Source organism: Mus caroli, unplaced genomic scaffold, assembly GCF_978045245.1.
Source record: "Mus caroli unplaced genomic scaffold, Mus_caroli_1 scaffold_8, whole genome shotgun sequence".
Classification (NCBI taxonomy): Eukaryota; Metazoa; Chordata; class Mammalia; order Rodentia; family Muridae; genus Mus; species Mus caroli.
Genome location: NW_028227263.1, coordinates 19,320,202 through 19,336,723, shown reverse-complemented (window position 1 = coordinate 19,336,723; position 16,522 = coordinate 19,320,202). Strand labels below are relative to the sequence as shown.

At 51.2% G+C, this 16,522-nt stretch overlaps 1 protein-coding gene across 1 annotated transcript in view; it reads right to left on the bottom strand.

Annotated features, from left to right (window-relative positions):
• The window catches only part of Atp2a1 (ATPase sarcoplasmic/endoplasmic reticulum Ca2+ transporting 1), a 17,408-nt gene extending 886 nt beyond the window's left edge, over positions 1–16,522 (bottom strand). Inside the window, exons 1-21 of the mRNA XM_021168931.3 lie at positions 16,262–16,522; positions 15,955–15,972; positions 15,544–15,626; positions 14,147–14,251; positions 12,931–13,069; positions 11,259–11,339; positions 10,466–10,551; positions 10,072–10,369; positions 9,729–9,895; positions 6,712–6,800; positions 6,369–6,471; positions 6,001–6,132; positions 3,750–3,875; positions 3,429–3,647; positions 1,881–2,216; positions 1,489–1,709; positions 1,178–1,380; positions 919–1,004; positions 700–833; positions 450–567; positions 184–301 (exon numbers count right to left, since the gene is read on the bottom strand). Coding sequence (XP_021024590.1) covers positions 184–301; positions 450–567; positions 700–833; positions 919–1,004; positions 1,178–1,380; positions 1,489–1,709; positions 1,881–2,216; positions 3,429–3,647; positions 3,750–3,875; positions 6,001–6,132; positions 6,369–6,471; positions 6,712–6,800; positions 9,729–9,895; positions 10,072–10,369; positions 10,466–10,551; positions 11,259–11,339; positions 12,931–13,069; positions 14,147–14,251; positions 15,544–15,626; positions 15,955–15,972; positions 16,262–16,379 — 2,980 coding nt within the window. The 5' untranslated portion in view covers positions 16,380–16,522. The remainder of the gene's footprint in view (positions 1–183; positions 302–449; positions 568–699; positions 834–918; positions 1,005–1,177; positions 1,381–1,488; positions 1,710–1,880; positions 2,217–3,428; positions 3,648–3,749; positions 3,876–6,000; positions 6,133–6,368; positions 6,472–6,711; positions 6,801–9,728; positions 9,896–10,071; positions 10,370–10,465; positions 10,552–11,258; positions 11,340–12,930; positions 13,070–14,146; positions 14,252–15,543; positions 15,627–15,954; positions 15,973–16,261) is intronic.

Sequence of the window (16,522 nt, the reverse complement as noted above, 5' to 3'; positions counted from 1 at the left end):
CTGGAGTGGGGACAGGGCTTGAGTTGCCCTCCCTGGGGGACACTGGTCCCACCAGGGCTAAAAAGAACTTACCTACCTACCTACAAAGGAAGAGGGGGATAGATGGCTTATGGCGCGTGTTCGCAGCGCAGAGGGCGGGGCTCTGCTCGGGACTGGGTACAAGGAAAAAGGGATGTCCCTTACCCTCCAGATAGTTCCGAGCAATGAACTTGAGAAGCTCATCCAGCCCGATGACTGGCAGTGAGATCTTGAGGACCATGAGCCACTGGGTAAAGTCCAGGGCCCGGAGCTTGAAGATCATCTGGGAAGAGGACAGCAGGCATCAGGAATGACAAGTGCTTCCTCAGAAGGAAAGGGGGCCAGGGTGGCCTAAAGTACCGTGCCCTGCGAGCACCCTGTGGACACATGCTCTGCATGGGCTCCCCCAGGGCAGAGAAGCGACAGCTCACCGGCAGGGGGTCGACATAGAGGATGAGGAAGTGGAGGGACATGGACAGGCAGATGGAACCGAGCAGCCAGATGTTCACCCAGGGTGGCATCCGCAGTAGGGACTGGTTCTCAGACAGGCTAGAACCAAAGGCCAGGCAGATGGAGAGACAGGGATACAGAGAAAGATGTTTACAGTAAGGCAGAGTGGAGGGAGAAGAGAGGTGGGGAGAACATGAAGGCACAGGGCCCACCCAAGTGGACAAGGCCTACCTGTTGAGAGCATTGCACATCTCGATGGTCACCAACACAGACAAGGCCATAGTCATGGGCTCCGGGGCCTCAAAAACCTCACAGTCCAGGCCATCGAATTCAGGGTTGTGCTCAGTGCACTGCATGAAATGAGTCTACAAAGGAAGAGACAGAAGCCTGAGCTCTACAGAAGCCTTCAGCACACCCTCTCAGGGCCCACCTCCCCAGCCTCCTCCCTACCAGCTGATGGTAGCTGACATGAGGCCCGTCCTCTGCATACAAAAACCACCAGGCAGCTGCTCCTACAGTGGCTGCACCCACATAGCCTGTGGTGGGGAGAAGAGAGGAGCTGGGATCAGGGCTGAGGAGTTAAGTATCAGGAAGGCCTCACACAGCTGGAGACAGCTGGCTTTGGGCAGCTTGAATTGAGAAAAGCTGATATCAGGGACAAGGTTGGTCCCAAAGGCTGGGAAAGGTTGTTGAGTCCCTTCTTGCTTACCCCCAATTGCCATGTAGCGGAAAAAGAGCCAGCCACTGATAAGAGGCTCCTTGGGACTCCTGGGGGGGCGGTCCATGATGTCCAGGTCAGGTGGGTTGAATCCCAGGGCAGTAGCCGGGAGCCCATCGGTCACCAAGTTCACCCAGAGCAGCTGCACAGGGATCAGAGCCTCAGGCAGCCCCAAGGCTGCTGTCAAGAAGATACTGCCAGAGGAAGAAAGTCACACATTAGTTTGTTTCCAGCCCCGTGATCAACCCCCTCAGCCCTGGGTTGTTGTTTCTTTCTTCTGGATGCCTGCCCTGGCTGCTCACCAGACCACCTCGCCCACATTGGAGGAAATGAGGTAGCGGATGAACTGCTTCATGTTGTTGTAGATGGCTCGGCCTTCCTCCACGGCAGCCACAATGGTGGAGAAGTTATCATCGGCCAGTACCATCTCAGAGGCCGTCTTAGCCACAGCAGTACCAGATCCCATGGCAATGCCAATCTCGGCCTTCTTCAGAGCAGGGGCATCATTGACACCATCCCCTGTCTGAAGACGGAAGGAGAGAGTGAGAAACTCCAGGTTCCAGATGCCTTCTATTTCCCCTCCTCAGACTCCATGCAGAAACAGAGTCTCCCCCCCCCACACACACACACACACACCCAGCATGCATGGGGACACTCAGAGCCTTGACCCGGGCAGCCCTCTGCAACTTCTCACCATGGCTGTGATCTCATCGTAGGACTGCAGGTACTCCACAATCTTGGACTTGTGTGAGGGCTCCACACGAGCGAAGCAGCAGGCGCGTCTGCAGGCCTCCCGCTGCTCGGCCAGGGGCAGATCGTCAAACTCACGGCCAGTGTAGGCACGGTCTGTCACTTCCTCATTCTCCGAAAAGATGCCAATTCGTCGGCAGATGGCAATGGCTGTACCCTTGTTGTCCCCAGTGATCATGATCACTCGGATCCCAGCATCACGACACAGCTGGATAGAGCCTGTGACCTCTTTGCGGGGTGGATCCAACATGCCCACAACACCAACAAACGTCAGGTCCATCTGGAAAGATGCGGATGGTGACATGTCGGTCAGGGAGGAATTTGGGACAGACAGGAGGAAGTTCAGAGGAAGATGGGCAGTACTGTTGGTGACGCTGGGGCCTGCTGCCTTGGTACCTGGTGTTGGACATCAGTAGGACCTTGGAAGCAGAGGGCCAGGAAACATAATTCCTGCAATCCTTATAATGCCTGCATAGACTGGCAGTGCCAAGGCCTGCTGCAAAAGCCTGCCGAGTCAGAAAGTGATGGCACACACCTCTGATCCCAGCACTTGGGAGGCATAGGCAGATAGATCTCTGTGAATCCGGGGCCAGCCTGGTCTACAAAGCAAGTTTCTGGACAGCCAGAGCTGTTACACAGAGAAACCCTAGCTCAAAAAAAAAAAAAGAATACAGACTGACTGTCTGATTTAAAAAAGGAGAGCTGGATCTAGGTGTGGTGGGTACACCTGTGGTTCCAGCACCCAGGAGGTCAAGAGGAGTTCATGAATTCCTGACCAGGGCCAGCCCTAGCTGCATCATGAATTCACGATCAGGGCCAGCCCTGGCTACATTACAAAACCCTGTCTGAAGAACAACCACAACAAAAACCAAAACAAAGAAAAAATAGAAAAAGAAAAGCTACACATTAACACAGTGGCTTGTGTCTCCTAGCAGAGTCCTTGTTGGCCTGTCACTCTGAGCACACCCTGTTACCTGGCAGGCCATAATCTCCTTCTATAAATGCAGGCAGTGAGCTTTGGGGGTTATTCAGAGTCCACAGCAAGAAGTGCAACAGTTGCCTCAGACACTGCGCTGGGTGACAGTGATTCCCACAGAGCATGGTTAATGCAGACTGTGGCTGCAGGTGCGGCTGGGACGGGGCACACCTGCCTGCCCCGGGTTCCAGCCCCAGCACCACACTGGGCAGCACTGGACTAAACGACTCTGTCTTCTTTTCTTGGCTTTTGTTTTCGTTTCTGAAACGGAGTCTTGCTTGTGAGGCTGGCCTATCTCAGTCTACTGAGGGCCGAGATACTGAGTCTGACTGGGTTAGGTGTTTGATGAAACTGTCACACCTTCATGCCTTGTGATTTGGGGATCCACAGGACACAGCCGTTCATTTGACACACTGTACTAGGGAATGAGAATCATGGCAGCAGGCAAGAGGGAGCCACTGGGGAAAACTGTCTCAACACAAGTCCCAGGACAAGAAGAGACCTTTCCTGGCTCACCTCATACTCCATGAACTTGGCTGAATCATCCAGAACCATCTCCTCCCGTTTGGGGGGTGTATCGCGGGTGGCCAGCGCCAGGCACCGCAGTGTGTCCCGACCAGTGCCCCACTCCTTGATCACAGACATGATCTTCTCCTTCACGGGGCCTGTCAATGGCACCCGGGTCGTGCCAACACGCACATAGTTACAGCGGTCGATGACCCCCTCGGGGGCACCCTAGAAAACCAGAACAGAATTCCGAGATCCTTGCCTGCCTTCCAGGGTTCAGAAGGCAGCCATAGGAAAGGGCCCCAGCGTAAGAGAGAAAAGGTTCCTGACCTTGACAAACATTTTGTTGCCTACAGCAGCCCGTGAAGACTTAGCTGGTGAACAGTAGACAGACATAGACTTCCTGTCTCGGGAAAATTCCAGGGTGAATTCCTTCTTCATGAGTTGGCGGATCACCTGGGAGGCAGAGACCAGGTCCCTTTAAAACAGCCCCAAAGAATCTATGACGGAGTAAAATCTACACTGAGGCTGGGCCTAAAGCAAAGTCTGTTACAGACAGGACAAGCATAGAAGTCCAGGACTGGGGCCTTTTGGACAGTGGGCTCTTCTTCCTATTTGTAGTGCTGAGGCTAGAACTCATGGCTCACACATGCCAGGCAAGTGCACGACCGCTAAGCCACACCCAAAGCTCAAGTGTCCAGTTTAAAGCACATTAGAAACAGGGTGGCCTTGCACGCTGCTGCCCAACAGAGCATTCAGTGACCAAAGAAACGTACAATCTGCCCCGTCAGATGTGGTGCCAGTGGGATATGTGGCCAGTGAGACCAAGACTCTTGAAACAGGGTCTCCAGGTTGGCATTGGACTCACTGTAATTCTCCTGCCTCTGCTTCCTAAACACCTCTATTTAATTTGAATTTAAACAACACATGCATTGTTAAGACAGTGTAGGCCTAGTACTGAGCACACGGTGATAAATAAGAGAGAGCCAAGGCCAAGCGTGGCCGAGCATGACATACGCCTGTAACTAAAGCTGGAGGAGTGCTGTAAGAGCAAGACCAATATGGCCTGTGCAGCATGGCTTTATCTCAAAACAAAAGGAAAGGAAATAATGGCAGCCTTTATTTACCAACTATACTGCAGATGGGACTAAGGCTCTAGCTCAGTGGTAAAGTGCCAACCTAGTATGTAAGAGGCTTGGGGGCTCAGTCCCAGTATCACAGATAGATAGATAGATAGATAGATAGATAGATAGATAGATAGATAGACAGACTCTTAGATAGATAGATACGTGCATAGATATATATACAAACCCTCCACAGAATCAAATAGAAATAACAAGAGCCAGTGAAAACATTTGCCTATCAGTCATGAAGCCTCAAACTTAATCCTTAACACTGAAAAACAAAAAAACTTTCTTTTTTTTTGTGATATTAAAACAGAGATGGCTTAGTGGAAAAAGTGTTGGTGACACAACCTGATGACCATGCAAGCCTGAGTTGGAGTCCAGAACCACCGTGAAAAACAAAAAACAATTCCCAAAAGGTCTCTGACCTCCACATACACACCATAGCACATGAGCTCCCAGCTACATATCATACACCCCCATTGCACACAATACAGAACAATAAACAAAGCAGCCACGTATATCTCACATATACAAGAAAGGAAAATTTTTAATTAATAAAAAAAAATGTTTTTGTAAAGGAAAAAAATAAGGCTGGAGATATGGTTCAGTGGTTAAGAGCACCGGCTGCTCTTCCAAAGGACCCAGGTTCAAACCCCAGCACCCTTATGGCAGCTCACAACTGTTTGTGATTCCAGTTCCAGGGGATTTGATACATTCACACAGACATTACACGGAAGCAGAACACTAAATAAAATTTAAAAAGACAAGGCAGTGGTGATGGATCCCTTTAATCCCAGCACTCAGGAGAGGAAGGCAGCTGAATCTCCGAGCTCAAGGCCAGCCTGGTCTACAGAGTGAGTTTCAGGGCAACCAGAGCTATACAGAGAAACCCTTGTCTTGAAAAAAGAAAAAAAAAATTCGCCTAGCACATGTAAGTTTCTGGATTCCACTTCCTAGGACCAAAGACAAAACAGAGAGATAGAGGAAAGCCACCCATGGATGTACATACTGTTAATGCTCTTGAAGGCTGAGGCAGGAGGATGTCAAGAAAGAGAGATGTGGGTAGCATTCTACTCAAGAGACCAGCAAGTGGTCATAGCAAGAGCCCAGTGAGTGCCAGCACTGTACCTGTCCCCTGGAGTGGACCTCACCACCCTCTGGGATTGACAGCTGCACAGCCCAGAACCCACACCAAGACCTGAGAGCGGACAGAGACCAAGGTGCTGTGGCTTCTGTCCAACCTTGGGTCACAACAAGAGGAAGTGACCTCCCAGGGTATTGTAGCCAGACAGCACTAGCTGTATGACTGTGGGGAAAGGGGATTTCACCAGAGCTCAGCCTGGATTAGAAAAGCAATGGGTAAGACCATTGGGGTTCCAGCACAGCACAAGGCTTTGTCTGTCTGAGTTAGCCTAGATCTTGGGGCTAGGCCTATGGAGGGCGTCCCGACTCACCGAATTGCAGGCGTTGGCCCGCTCCACTTTAGAGAGGCTTCTCACTTCTGTGTTGAATACGTTCATCTTCTCCACCAAGGTGGTGAGAGCAGTCTCTGTTGCTTCGCCCACCTTCTCATAGACACCTTTGGTCTGAAATGGACAGAGGAGGAAGAGGAAGTGCGTGCCTAGATTCCCTGTCCCCTGTCCTCAACCAACACATCTTCGTCTGGATGGAACAAGAAGAAGCCAACCACCCCTTCTTGCATTTATGTTTGCTTCCTAAGAACGCTTTCCACGGGATTGCCCAGGAAGGAAACATGGACTCTGAGCTGCAGAAATGGAAGGGGCAAGGCTTCAGGTGGGTGGAGGGAGAGGTAGAAGATTACCTCATTAAAGTCCAAGGAGGAGTCATTGCAGAGGGCACAGATGGTAGCGAGCTCCACTAGCCCATCATACTGCCCTGCTCGGACTGGCTTATCATTCTTCAAGCTGGCATCAAGGTAGGGAGGAAGGCAGGAGAGAAACGATGGAAAACAGAGCATGATGAGATGCAGAGAGCAGGGAGAAGCAGACAGGTGTCGGGAAGGAGAGATGGAGGATTGGGTGGGAGAGATCAAGGAAAGTAGGGAGAGAAGAAGGAAGGGGGAACGAACAGGAGATCGTCCCCCGAGAGATGGTGGGGGTGGGGAGGGATGCACACAGCACTAAGGAGATTCCTGCATGACTTACACCTCTCCCTCAGGAGCATAAGTAGAGCCAGTGATGGAGAACTCGTTCAGTGAGCAAACATCCCCATCCACCTTGTCAATGATGAACATCTGCAGGGGAGAAGGACCACACACCGATATTCCACATCCCTGAGCGTAGACACCCCTAAATCCAGACTAAGCAAATTTCCAAGCATTTTCCCCCAATTCCCTTCTCCTTGACCCTCTCTGTACTGTTCCCTGCCATTCCTTGTTTTGCAATAATTCTTCGTGTTCTTCATCAGTGGCCTTAAAAACAACGGTTACTAGCTGGGCTTTAATCCCAGCATTTGGAGGCAGAGGCAGGTAGATTTCTGGGTTCAGGCCAGCCTGGTCTACAAATTGAGTTCCAGGACAGCCAGAGCTACACAGAGAAACACTGTCTCAAAAAAAAAAAAAAAAAAAAAAAAAAAAAAAAAAAAAAAAAAACAACAACAACAAAAAAAAAACAGGTTACTGAGCTAGGTGGTAGGGGTGCACGCCTTTAATCCCAGCTCTTGGGAGGCAAAGGTAGGCGGATCTCTGAGTTCTAGGCCAGCTTGTTTACAGAGCTAGGTTGAAGACATTCAGGGATACACAGAGAAACATTGTCTCAACAAAATGAAACAATACCACCACGGTTACTGAGGGCTACCCTGGGCCCTCCTCAGGTCAGCCCACAGATGTGCTTAACAGGTGTGGTGGGACTGGGGCCAAGTGCACCCGTGAGCAGCGGCTTATTTATGTCTCTAGTCACCAGCGGGGCTTCCTGCAGGAAGAGCTAAAAGTGTGGGTTCTTTTGCTATGACACTGTGCTGTAACTCATTTTTATAGGACAGGAGCCACGTCCTACAAGTCTGTGAAGGCTGTGTGTTAAGAGAGAGGTGGAGAACATGATATTCAGGCTGGCCACTCAATCTGCCCACGCTGTCCACTTCACCTCCACCCCACTAGAAACACTTTGTTCTTCACCTTTTAAACATTTCAACATTTCATTTATTTCCTTTTTTTTTTTTTTTTTTTTTTGTTCATTTACTTTTGGAAACAGGGTCTCTCCTGGAACTCACAAGACTGGCCTGAAACTCCTGGAAATCCTCCTGTATCAGGCCTGGTTACTTACACCAGGCATTCATTCATTCATTCACTCATTCATTCATTTCTGTAGTACTGGGGCTAGAACAGAGGGTCTTGTGTACACTAGACTAGCTCTCTGCCACTGAACTAAAGCCCCAGCCCTACAGAAAAGCCATTTTTACATCAAAGGCACATTATTCCACAGAACTCTCTTTAGGGCAGGGGAGGACGGCATCAGTGGATAACACCTTGAAGCCCAACATGGTAGTAGAGGCCTGAAATCCCAGTTCTTGAGAGATGGAGGCAGAAGAATTAGGAGTTCAATGCCAGTCTCATCCTGGGCTGCATAAGACCTCATCATAGGAAGACAGGGAAAAGGGGGGTGGTAGATATTCTTGGATAGCAGGGAAAAAAAAGTCAAATCTCTCTCCTTTTTTTCCCTGACATGTAGCATTTCCTTCCTACATGGTGAAAGGATATAATTAATGCACACACTATGCACACACGCTCTCTCTAAAATAAATAAATAAATTAGTGCTGGGCGGTGGTGGTGCACATCTTTAATCCCATCACTTGGGAGGCAGTGGCAGGCAGATCTCTGAATTCAAGGTTAACCTGGTTTACAGAGTGACAGGGCAGTCAGGGCTACCCAGAGAAACCCTGTCTAGAAAAACAAAAACAAACAAGCAAACAAACAAAACAGGTGAACAAAAAAATAAATAAAGGTTTTTAAATTTTCTAAAGAAACGCTGTTGAGAACTAACATGATCAGGCTTGCTGGCCCTGTCGTGCAGTGGAGGGAGGGGTGGGGTGGGGGACAGGATGTGCTGGCTGCACAAACAGAAGTTAAAGAAGTTAGACCCACACATACTTGGGTTTGGAACCCAGTTCTGCACACCCCACACTATGAGACAAAGTCTCACTGTTGCCAGGCTGACCTCAAACTCGTCAAAGTAAGTGACCCGTGCCCCCACTATCCCAAGTCCTTGGGACTCCAGACACAAGAGGCAAGCTCTAGCTGGCCTTTAAATATGTTTGCAGGGCAGGCCACATGCACAGTGCTCCTGCCTTTGCCTCCTGCCCAGGGATTGTAGGCATGCACTACTGTGACCAGCTCTGCTATTTACAAACTTTCTATCTTTTGGTGGACCCCTAAATCATCCTAACCCTCAGTTTACTTTCCTGAAAAGTGAGGTTAAAGAGACTGCCCCTGGATGGTCTGATGTGAAAGTCAGAGAGGCAATATGGCCCAGGGACCAGGCTGTAGTGTTTAGGTTTTTTGGGTTTTTTTTTGTTTGTTTGTTGTTTGTTTGTTTGTGTTTGTCAACCTGACACAAATCAGAGTCACCCAGGAAGAGGATACTCAACTGAGGGGTTGCCTCCATCAGATTGGCCTATAGGGACATTAATGACTGATGTGGAAGGGCTCAGACTACTGTGGGCAGGGTCACCCCAGGCAGGTGGTCCTGGGGTTATTAAGGAAGCAGGCTGAACAAGCCAGCAAGCAGTGCTCCCTGTTCTTCTACAGTCTCTGCCTTGAGCTCTTAGCTTGAGTTCCTGCCTCGACTTCCCTCAATGACAGACCATAAGCTATAAGAAACAAACCCTCCCCTTCCAAAGCCACTTCTAGTATTGATTTATCACAGCAACAGAAAGCAAGCCAGTGGACAGCATTCTTCCATGGTTCCTGCCTCTGCTCCTGCCTGAGTCTCTGCCCTGACTTCTCTCGATGACGGTCTGTGACTGGGATGTGTAAGCCAAATAGCCCTTCAACTCAAGTTGGTTTTAGAGTTTTATGAAAAGAACAGAAGACAAACTAACATGTTTCTTCCCCTGGTGGCACTTAATTTACCCTCTGGCATCCCCCAGGCCATGCTAAGAAGCCCACCTTGAGAGAGCACATTCCACCCCCAGGCAGGCTTCAATGTAGCCTCTGCTTCTTCTGACCTTGCAAACTGACATCTGGTTGGTGGTGAGGGTCCCTGTTTTGTCAGAACAGATGACAGAGGTACAGCCCAGGGTCTCCACAGAGGGCAGACTCCTCACGATGGCGTTCTTCTTTGCCATCCGGCGGGTACCCAAAGCCAAGCAGGTGGTGATGACAGCAGGAAGCCCTGTGGGGACAGAGATATCCTGAGTGAACAAAGCAGGGGGAGCAAGGCCTACTGTGGCTGCTACCTAACAGTCACCAGAGCTATCAGTTCCTTTTCCAGGGGACCCATCATAGTTATTTTATCTGGAATTACTCTTTGTTGTGAGATAGCAGATGAGCAAGAAATGACTGCCTTACCTTCTGGGATGGCCGCCACAGCCAAGGCCACAGCAATCTTGAAGTAGTAAATGGCGCCCCGGAACCAGGAGCCCCCATGGACAGGATCGTTGAAGTGGCCAATGTTGATAAGCCAGACAGCCACACAGATGAGAGAGATGACCTTGGACAGCTGCTCCCCAAACTCGTCAAGCTTCTGCTGCAGTGGGGTCTTGTCCTGCTCAGTGGCAGCCATCTGGTCTCGGATCTTTCCAATCTCAGTACTCACACCAGTGGTGGCCACGATGCCTACGGCCTTGCCGGCTGCGATGTTGGTACCCTGGGAAGGTAAGGGGTAGGGTCAGGCCTCTTCTCTTCTTCCTCTGCCATGCCTCCCTCCGACACCCAGGCCCTCTGGCTGAGTATGACTGCTTACTGAGAAGAGCATGTTCTTCTTGTCCTGGTTGACAGCTCGGGGGTCAGGGACAGGGTCTGTGTGCTTGATGACAGATACAGACTCTCCTGTGGAGAAAGGGCCAAAGAGTCTCAGCTGTTGTCATGTGCATCTTCTTAACATCCTGACCCCTTCCAATCAGCAAGCAAGCACTCCGGTAGAGGTCTTGCCTCTGGAGGATGGTGCTTGGGACAGGTAGAAGGTCCATTGCCTTTAGAGTTAAAAGACACTGAGCAAGCCTAGTGTGCTGTGTGACTTTGGTAGCTTGACTTCCGTTTGCTCCCCATGTCCTGGTGGGAACCAAATAAGCCGGTGGGTGTGGAGCGTCTGTCTACTGCATAGCACATTCCTGGAAGACAGAAGTCCTCACTACCAGTGTGGCCACCCCACCAAGGACAAGAGCTCAGATCCTCCTCCTGTGGGCTCAGTTTGCACTGTTTCCTTCCCAGAGTTTAAAGTGTATCCAAAGTCCACACCCTATCCCCAGAATCTCTCATATGAGGGCTTTTTGGAACATTGGAGAAGATAAGACAATTTGCATCAAGGTTGAGTTCCTATGTCCGTATAGAAGGTGTAGGGTGGCAAAGATTATAGAATATAGTCAAACATCCTCTCCCATGCTCCTGTGACAGAATGAAGGCCATGCCACACTGATAACGCTACCTTAGAACCAGAAAGAGGTCCTCCTGCAGGATGTCCTCTTTCACCTACCCAAGACCTGTTCTCTGTCTACCTAGCTCCTTCCTCATATGCCCTCCCACCTGAGTCCACCTACCTGTCAGGATGGACTGGTCGACCCGGAGGGTGGTGGATTTGATGGAGAGGATGCGGATGTCTGCAGGGACTTTGTCCCCAACTGCAGAGAGAGGGGTGAGTTCAGCTGGGAGCAGAGTTTACATTCCTCACCATCTATCTCCTTCCTATCATCCATCCTTCAGGTCCTACAGTACCCAGGCCTGCCTTTCACAGGCCTTCAGCACAAGATTTCCCATCTTGCTCTACCCCGACCCCAGATGATACTATTCCATTGTCCGCCATTGAATGTGTCTCTTCCCACTGGCTGTGAGCCTGTGAAGGAAGCCCACAGAATTCCTGGTGGGTAGTGTGTGCTCACTAAGAGCATCCTCAGTAATGGAAAGGACCATTAGGGACAAGCCAGCTGAAACCCAGAAAGAGAAGCCAGAGGAAGGTAAAGAAGGAAACATAGTGACGTAACTCAGAGGAAAGAGGGTGACTTGGAAGATCAGAGAGCGAGGCTGAGAAAATCCAGGCCAAGCGAGAGTGACCGTGGAGCCTGAAGCTGCAGAGTGCACAGAGGGACTTGTGAGGGAGCGTTCCCGACTGCAATGCAGGGCTTCACAGACGGGGAGTGGGAAGCCAGACTGTGAAAGCCCCACCTTGGGAGGTGCTGGCGAGGACACTCTGCCAGACTAGAGAGACCTTCTGGGGGACACACACACCCCTCCTCAGGTCTCTGCCTAAAGCCACCTTGGTCCCATGGGTGGAATTGGGGCAAAGTTCACTTGCTTTCCTTTCTCTTGGTTTCTAAGGTCCCTCCTCCAGTGTCAGAGGAAGCAGGAGGAGGGAAGAGGTCGGCAATGGAGTCAGACCGACACACTTGTCACTGAAGCCCAGATGGTATTTATAGACATTCATGGCACTGACCCCAAACTGTCACCATAGCAGGACTGCCCTGTCATGGAGCCGAGGGGTCTTCAGCCCACCAACTTCCCACCCTATGCTTCTCCTGGTGGTGATATAGCATAGAAGGTGACACAGTATGAGGGTCAGAAGCTTAGAGATACACATTCACCAGGCTAGGGACTGAGAGAGGTGGCAAGTCCTACTCAGGGCAAATATAAAAAGCGCTGAAGGGGGCAGAATCCTAGTAATCTTAGCTACCCAGCCGCACCCCTCCCTGAGCGGCATTAAGTGTCCCTGAGGGGGCAGGGCCCTTCTTGAGCGCCCTCCTCATAGGTCCCGTGCTCCTAGCTGGGAGAGAACTAGAACCACCTTACATGGTGGTTGGGGTAGTCATCCACCCCCACCCCCACTCCCTTCAACTCTCATTCCTTCCCCTTTGAGAGGCCTCAAGGACACTGAGGGGTCAAGACTGAAAGCTGACCACTGGTGGGTGGAAGGAGAGGGGAGCCAGGCCCGGGAAGGGGTGGAGATGGGGACATTGGCTGGGACTGGCTTCCACCTGTTGCTTGCAAGTGTTGGTTGAGGGGAGGGGGGACGGGGGTCTGTCTGCTGCCTGGGGACAGGACTAGCTGTTCCTACTGAGACTCTAGTGGGGAGGGTGCTGTGGCCTGCATGTCCTGGAGTGACCCCTGAGGAGTCTGGGATGGAGAAGCAAAGCCACCATCCTCATAGATAGCAGTGTCAGGGCTGGCAGGTCCCCTGACCCAGGTCTGCCCTTCTGAACCATCCAGACCAGCACTTACCAGCCACCTCCACGATGTCCCCAGGGACGATGTCCCGGGCCTTGATCCTTTGCACTGACTTTCGGTCAGCCCGATAGACCTTTCCCATCTCGGGTTCATATTCTTTCAGCGCCTCGATAGCGTTCTCTGCATTCCGTTCCTGAGGAGGAGGGCAGACAAGAACAAAGTCAGAGAGAAGGTCCTAGAACAGGGTATATGTAGGAAAGGTGAGGGATACAGAGGTGGAGGAGGAAGAACAGGGATCCTAGCAGAGATAGGGCTAGTGGAGAAAAGACTGGCTTATGTGGGTCCAGCTGACAGGAGGGGCGGACAGAACCCCACATACAGCAGGGCTGCGTTTGTTGTAGAAAATGTGGCGGTGGCTAAAAACAAGTAAGAGGGGTTTGGGCCGAGAAGAAAGGGATTTTAAAAAAAGCAAAACAAAGAAACAAAAACAAAACAGAAAACAAAGTAGTGATATGAGTGGAAACAGAAGCCAACTAGTAATTTACTGAATGCCTACTGTGTGCCATGCACTTCCAATTCCTCTTCAATTGCATCAAGCCGGAGGGGCACAGCTATGAGTCCTGGTTTTTTTCTTTTTCTTTTTCTTTTTCTTTTTCTTTTTCTTTTTCTTTTTCTTTTTCTTTTTCTTTTTCTTTTTCTTTTTCTTTTTCTTTTTCTTTCTTTCTCTTTCTCTCTCTCTCTCTCTCTCTCTCTCTCTCTCTCTCTCTCTCTCTCTCTCTCTCTCTCTTAAATCAGGGGCTCTTTATGTAGCCCCGCCTGACCTAGAACTCTCTATGTAGACCATGTGGGCCTCAAATTCACAGAGCTCTTCCAGCCTCTGCCCCTGCAATTGTAGGACTAAGGGTATGTGGCACTACATCTGACTTTGCCCCTTCTCCTTTTCTTTCTCTTTGTAGTGGGGTTATAAGTGTGTGCCACCCTGCTTAGTCCTCACTAGCTTAGAACTAGAGAGACTCCTGCCTCTGCCTCTGGGGCGCTGAAGGGCTTTGCCACTACACTTAGCTCACTAGCCCTCTTTTACAGGTGAGGAACTGGGCTTAGGGATGTGGTCACACAGTAAGCAAATGAGTCTTTCGGCTTTTGCCAACACTCCCTGCCGAGAGGACCAGAGGAGAGGGCAAGGCTGGGGGAATGGTGTTGGAGACTGGAAGGAAACGTGGCCCCTTGCTCAGTGTTGAGACATGAGGTCGGAGGAGTGGTCAAAACTAACCTGCCAAACCCCCACAATGGCGTTGGCAATGAGGATCAAGAGAATGACAAAAGGTTCCACAAAGGCAGTGACGGTTTCTTCGCCTTCCTCAAACCAGGCCAGCACCTGAGAGAGGACGGAAGCTAAGGGGCCTGTGGGAGGCTGAAGCCCCACATTTACCGGAGGCTCCTCCCTTTGCCACAGAGCCCCCAGCACACAGACCCAGCCATCCTTGGGCTGTTGTGCAAACTGGCAGTGCAGCACACACATACACTTGGGGATTACCTGGGAAGGCTTTCAGGTTTCCCTGACCAAACTGTTGGCTTGTAAGCAAACCTCTGGGGACACCCAGGGTCAACCACCCTTACATCCACATCCATCCCACAGGGACCCAAGCCCAGTAGGAAAATCCCTGTGATCCTGGAAGGGCCCAGCCCACCCCCAGCCCTCCCTCCCTTACCACCAAAGCATGGAAGCTCCAATTTCATGAGAGAACAGGAGGGAGGTAGGGTTACAGGCCTCCTGCACCCACCCTACCCCAGCTGTTACCACTGCCAGGCAGCAGTCACAAGCAAAGGCCAAGGAGCAAATCCGAGGCGAGAGGGGAGGCTCTGCCAGCTTAGGCGCAGGAGCACATGCAGCCTCCACAGTGTTGGTTTTGTTTGTTTGGCTTTTGTTTTGTTTTGTTTTTATGGTTTTCTCTCCTAGGTCTTATTTTCCAACTAAGATGCTAAAGAAATTCTAAAAACGCAAGATGGACTGCAGGGATGGAGGGTGACAAGCAGCCAGCAGCAGGGGCTATGAACACTGGAGATGTAACAAGGGGATGGGGTAGCCTAAGGCTCTGAGGGACCTGGAGACCGAGGTAAGGATGAATTAGGCTGGATAAAAAGAAGTCGGCAACCAAGCTCCAGGCCTAAAGGAAGTGGCATGTGGTCCAACCTGGAGACAGCTGAGGGGTGAGGGGTGGAAGGGTTGGTAAGGTCTGCAGGGTACCCTGGCAGTCAGTCGCCCTTGTACCAAATCTTTCTCTTAGTCAATCAGTACCACAGGTTGGAGAGGGCAGGGCAGGATTGGTGACGCAGAGTAGGGGACCAACCAGGACAGGCTGGGAGTGACAGTGGCCCCACAGTAGACATTGCAGCCCTCACTGAAGCAGGGAGCCTATGCTTTGGGGGGGGGGTAACCTGAGCTCTTGAAGCCCTTGAAGCTGGGAGGGTGGCTTAGCTTCAGTGTTTTGGCTGAGAACACTCTCAGGGTTTAAAATAAAACCTCTCCGCAGGGGAGGAAGCACCCCAGCACCCCACCCCCAGCTCCCGCCTGGAAAACAGGGTGGTCAGGGCTTGGATGAGGGCATCCAGGATAGTAAGAGCCACAGGCTGATCCCAAGGCCCACACCATACTCCGACAACACTTACAAAGGAAATGCAGGCAGCCAGGAGAAGAATCCGCACAAGCAGGTCTTCGAACTGCTCTACCACCAACTCCCACAGAGACTTGCCTGGGGAGGAGGGGGGGGGGCAAGAAGAAGAGTCCCAGGGTTAAGGGATGAGTGTCCATGGATGGGGATGGGCCAGGGTCCAGAGTCTAGAGTGCCCTGGTCCTCTAGGTTGATAAGCAGCCCAGCTTGGCATGAGAGAAAGAGATGAAACAGCCCAAAAGGCTGTGACAGCTGTTCCAGGGTGGGGAGGACTCAGGGAAAGTGTCTGGAGTCTTGACACTTAAGCTTTGAGGAAAGGTCTCTGCCTTTTGGGTAAAGGCTATGGGTCTCAGTAAGGAGAAGGCAGAGAGTGGGTAATGAGGGGCATAGGAGGGCCAGGGTAACTTACCTTCCTCAGCCGGGAGCTCTACCCAGGGAAAAAGAAGAAAAGAACAAATTCAGTGGGGGCCCATGCCTCATGCCCCCCACACCCCAAACTCTGTGGCTAACATAAGAGAATCAGGGTATCAGAAGGGTGTCCCATGAGGTTCAAGGTCACCCTATGAAACCTCCCCAAACTCCAGATTTTAAAACTTTTCTTTAGTATCCTCCTTCTCCTCCAGTCCTGCTCCACCTTATATACCCTGGAAGAAGCAGCTCCCACTGACAGGGGTAGGAGGGCAGCCAAACCAGCTTCTCCTCGGAGGGATACTTACCATTGGGGCCATATTTTTCCAGATGCCGCTTAACTTGGTCTGGGGTAAGGCCTGTGGTCTCGCTCACCCCGAAATAGGACAAACATTCCTCTGTGGACTTGGAGTGGGCGGCCTCCATTGTGCTCCCTTCCTGGGGGCCAGGGGGTGATGTGTTTCTTCTTAGGGGCCTCTCACTTGTGGGGGGACTTCTTCAGCTTATCCACCTGCCTGTTGATCTGGGCTCCTTCCTTTTTCTTGCTTGCCCCCCCAGATTCTTCTCCT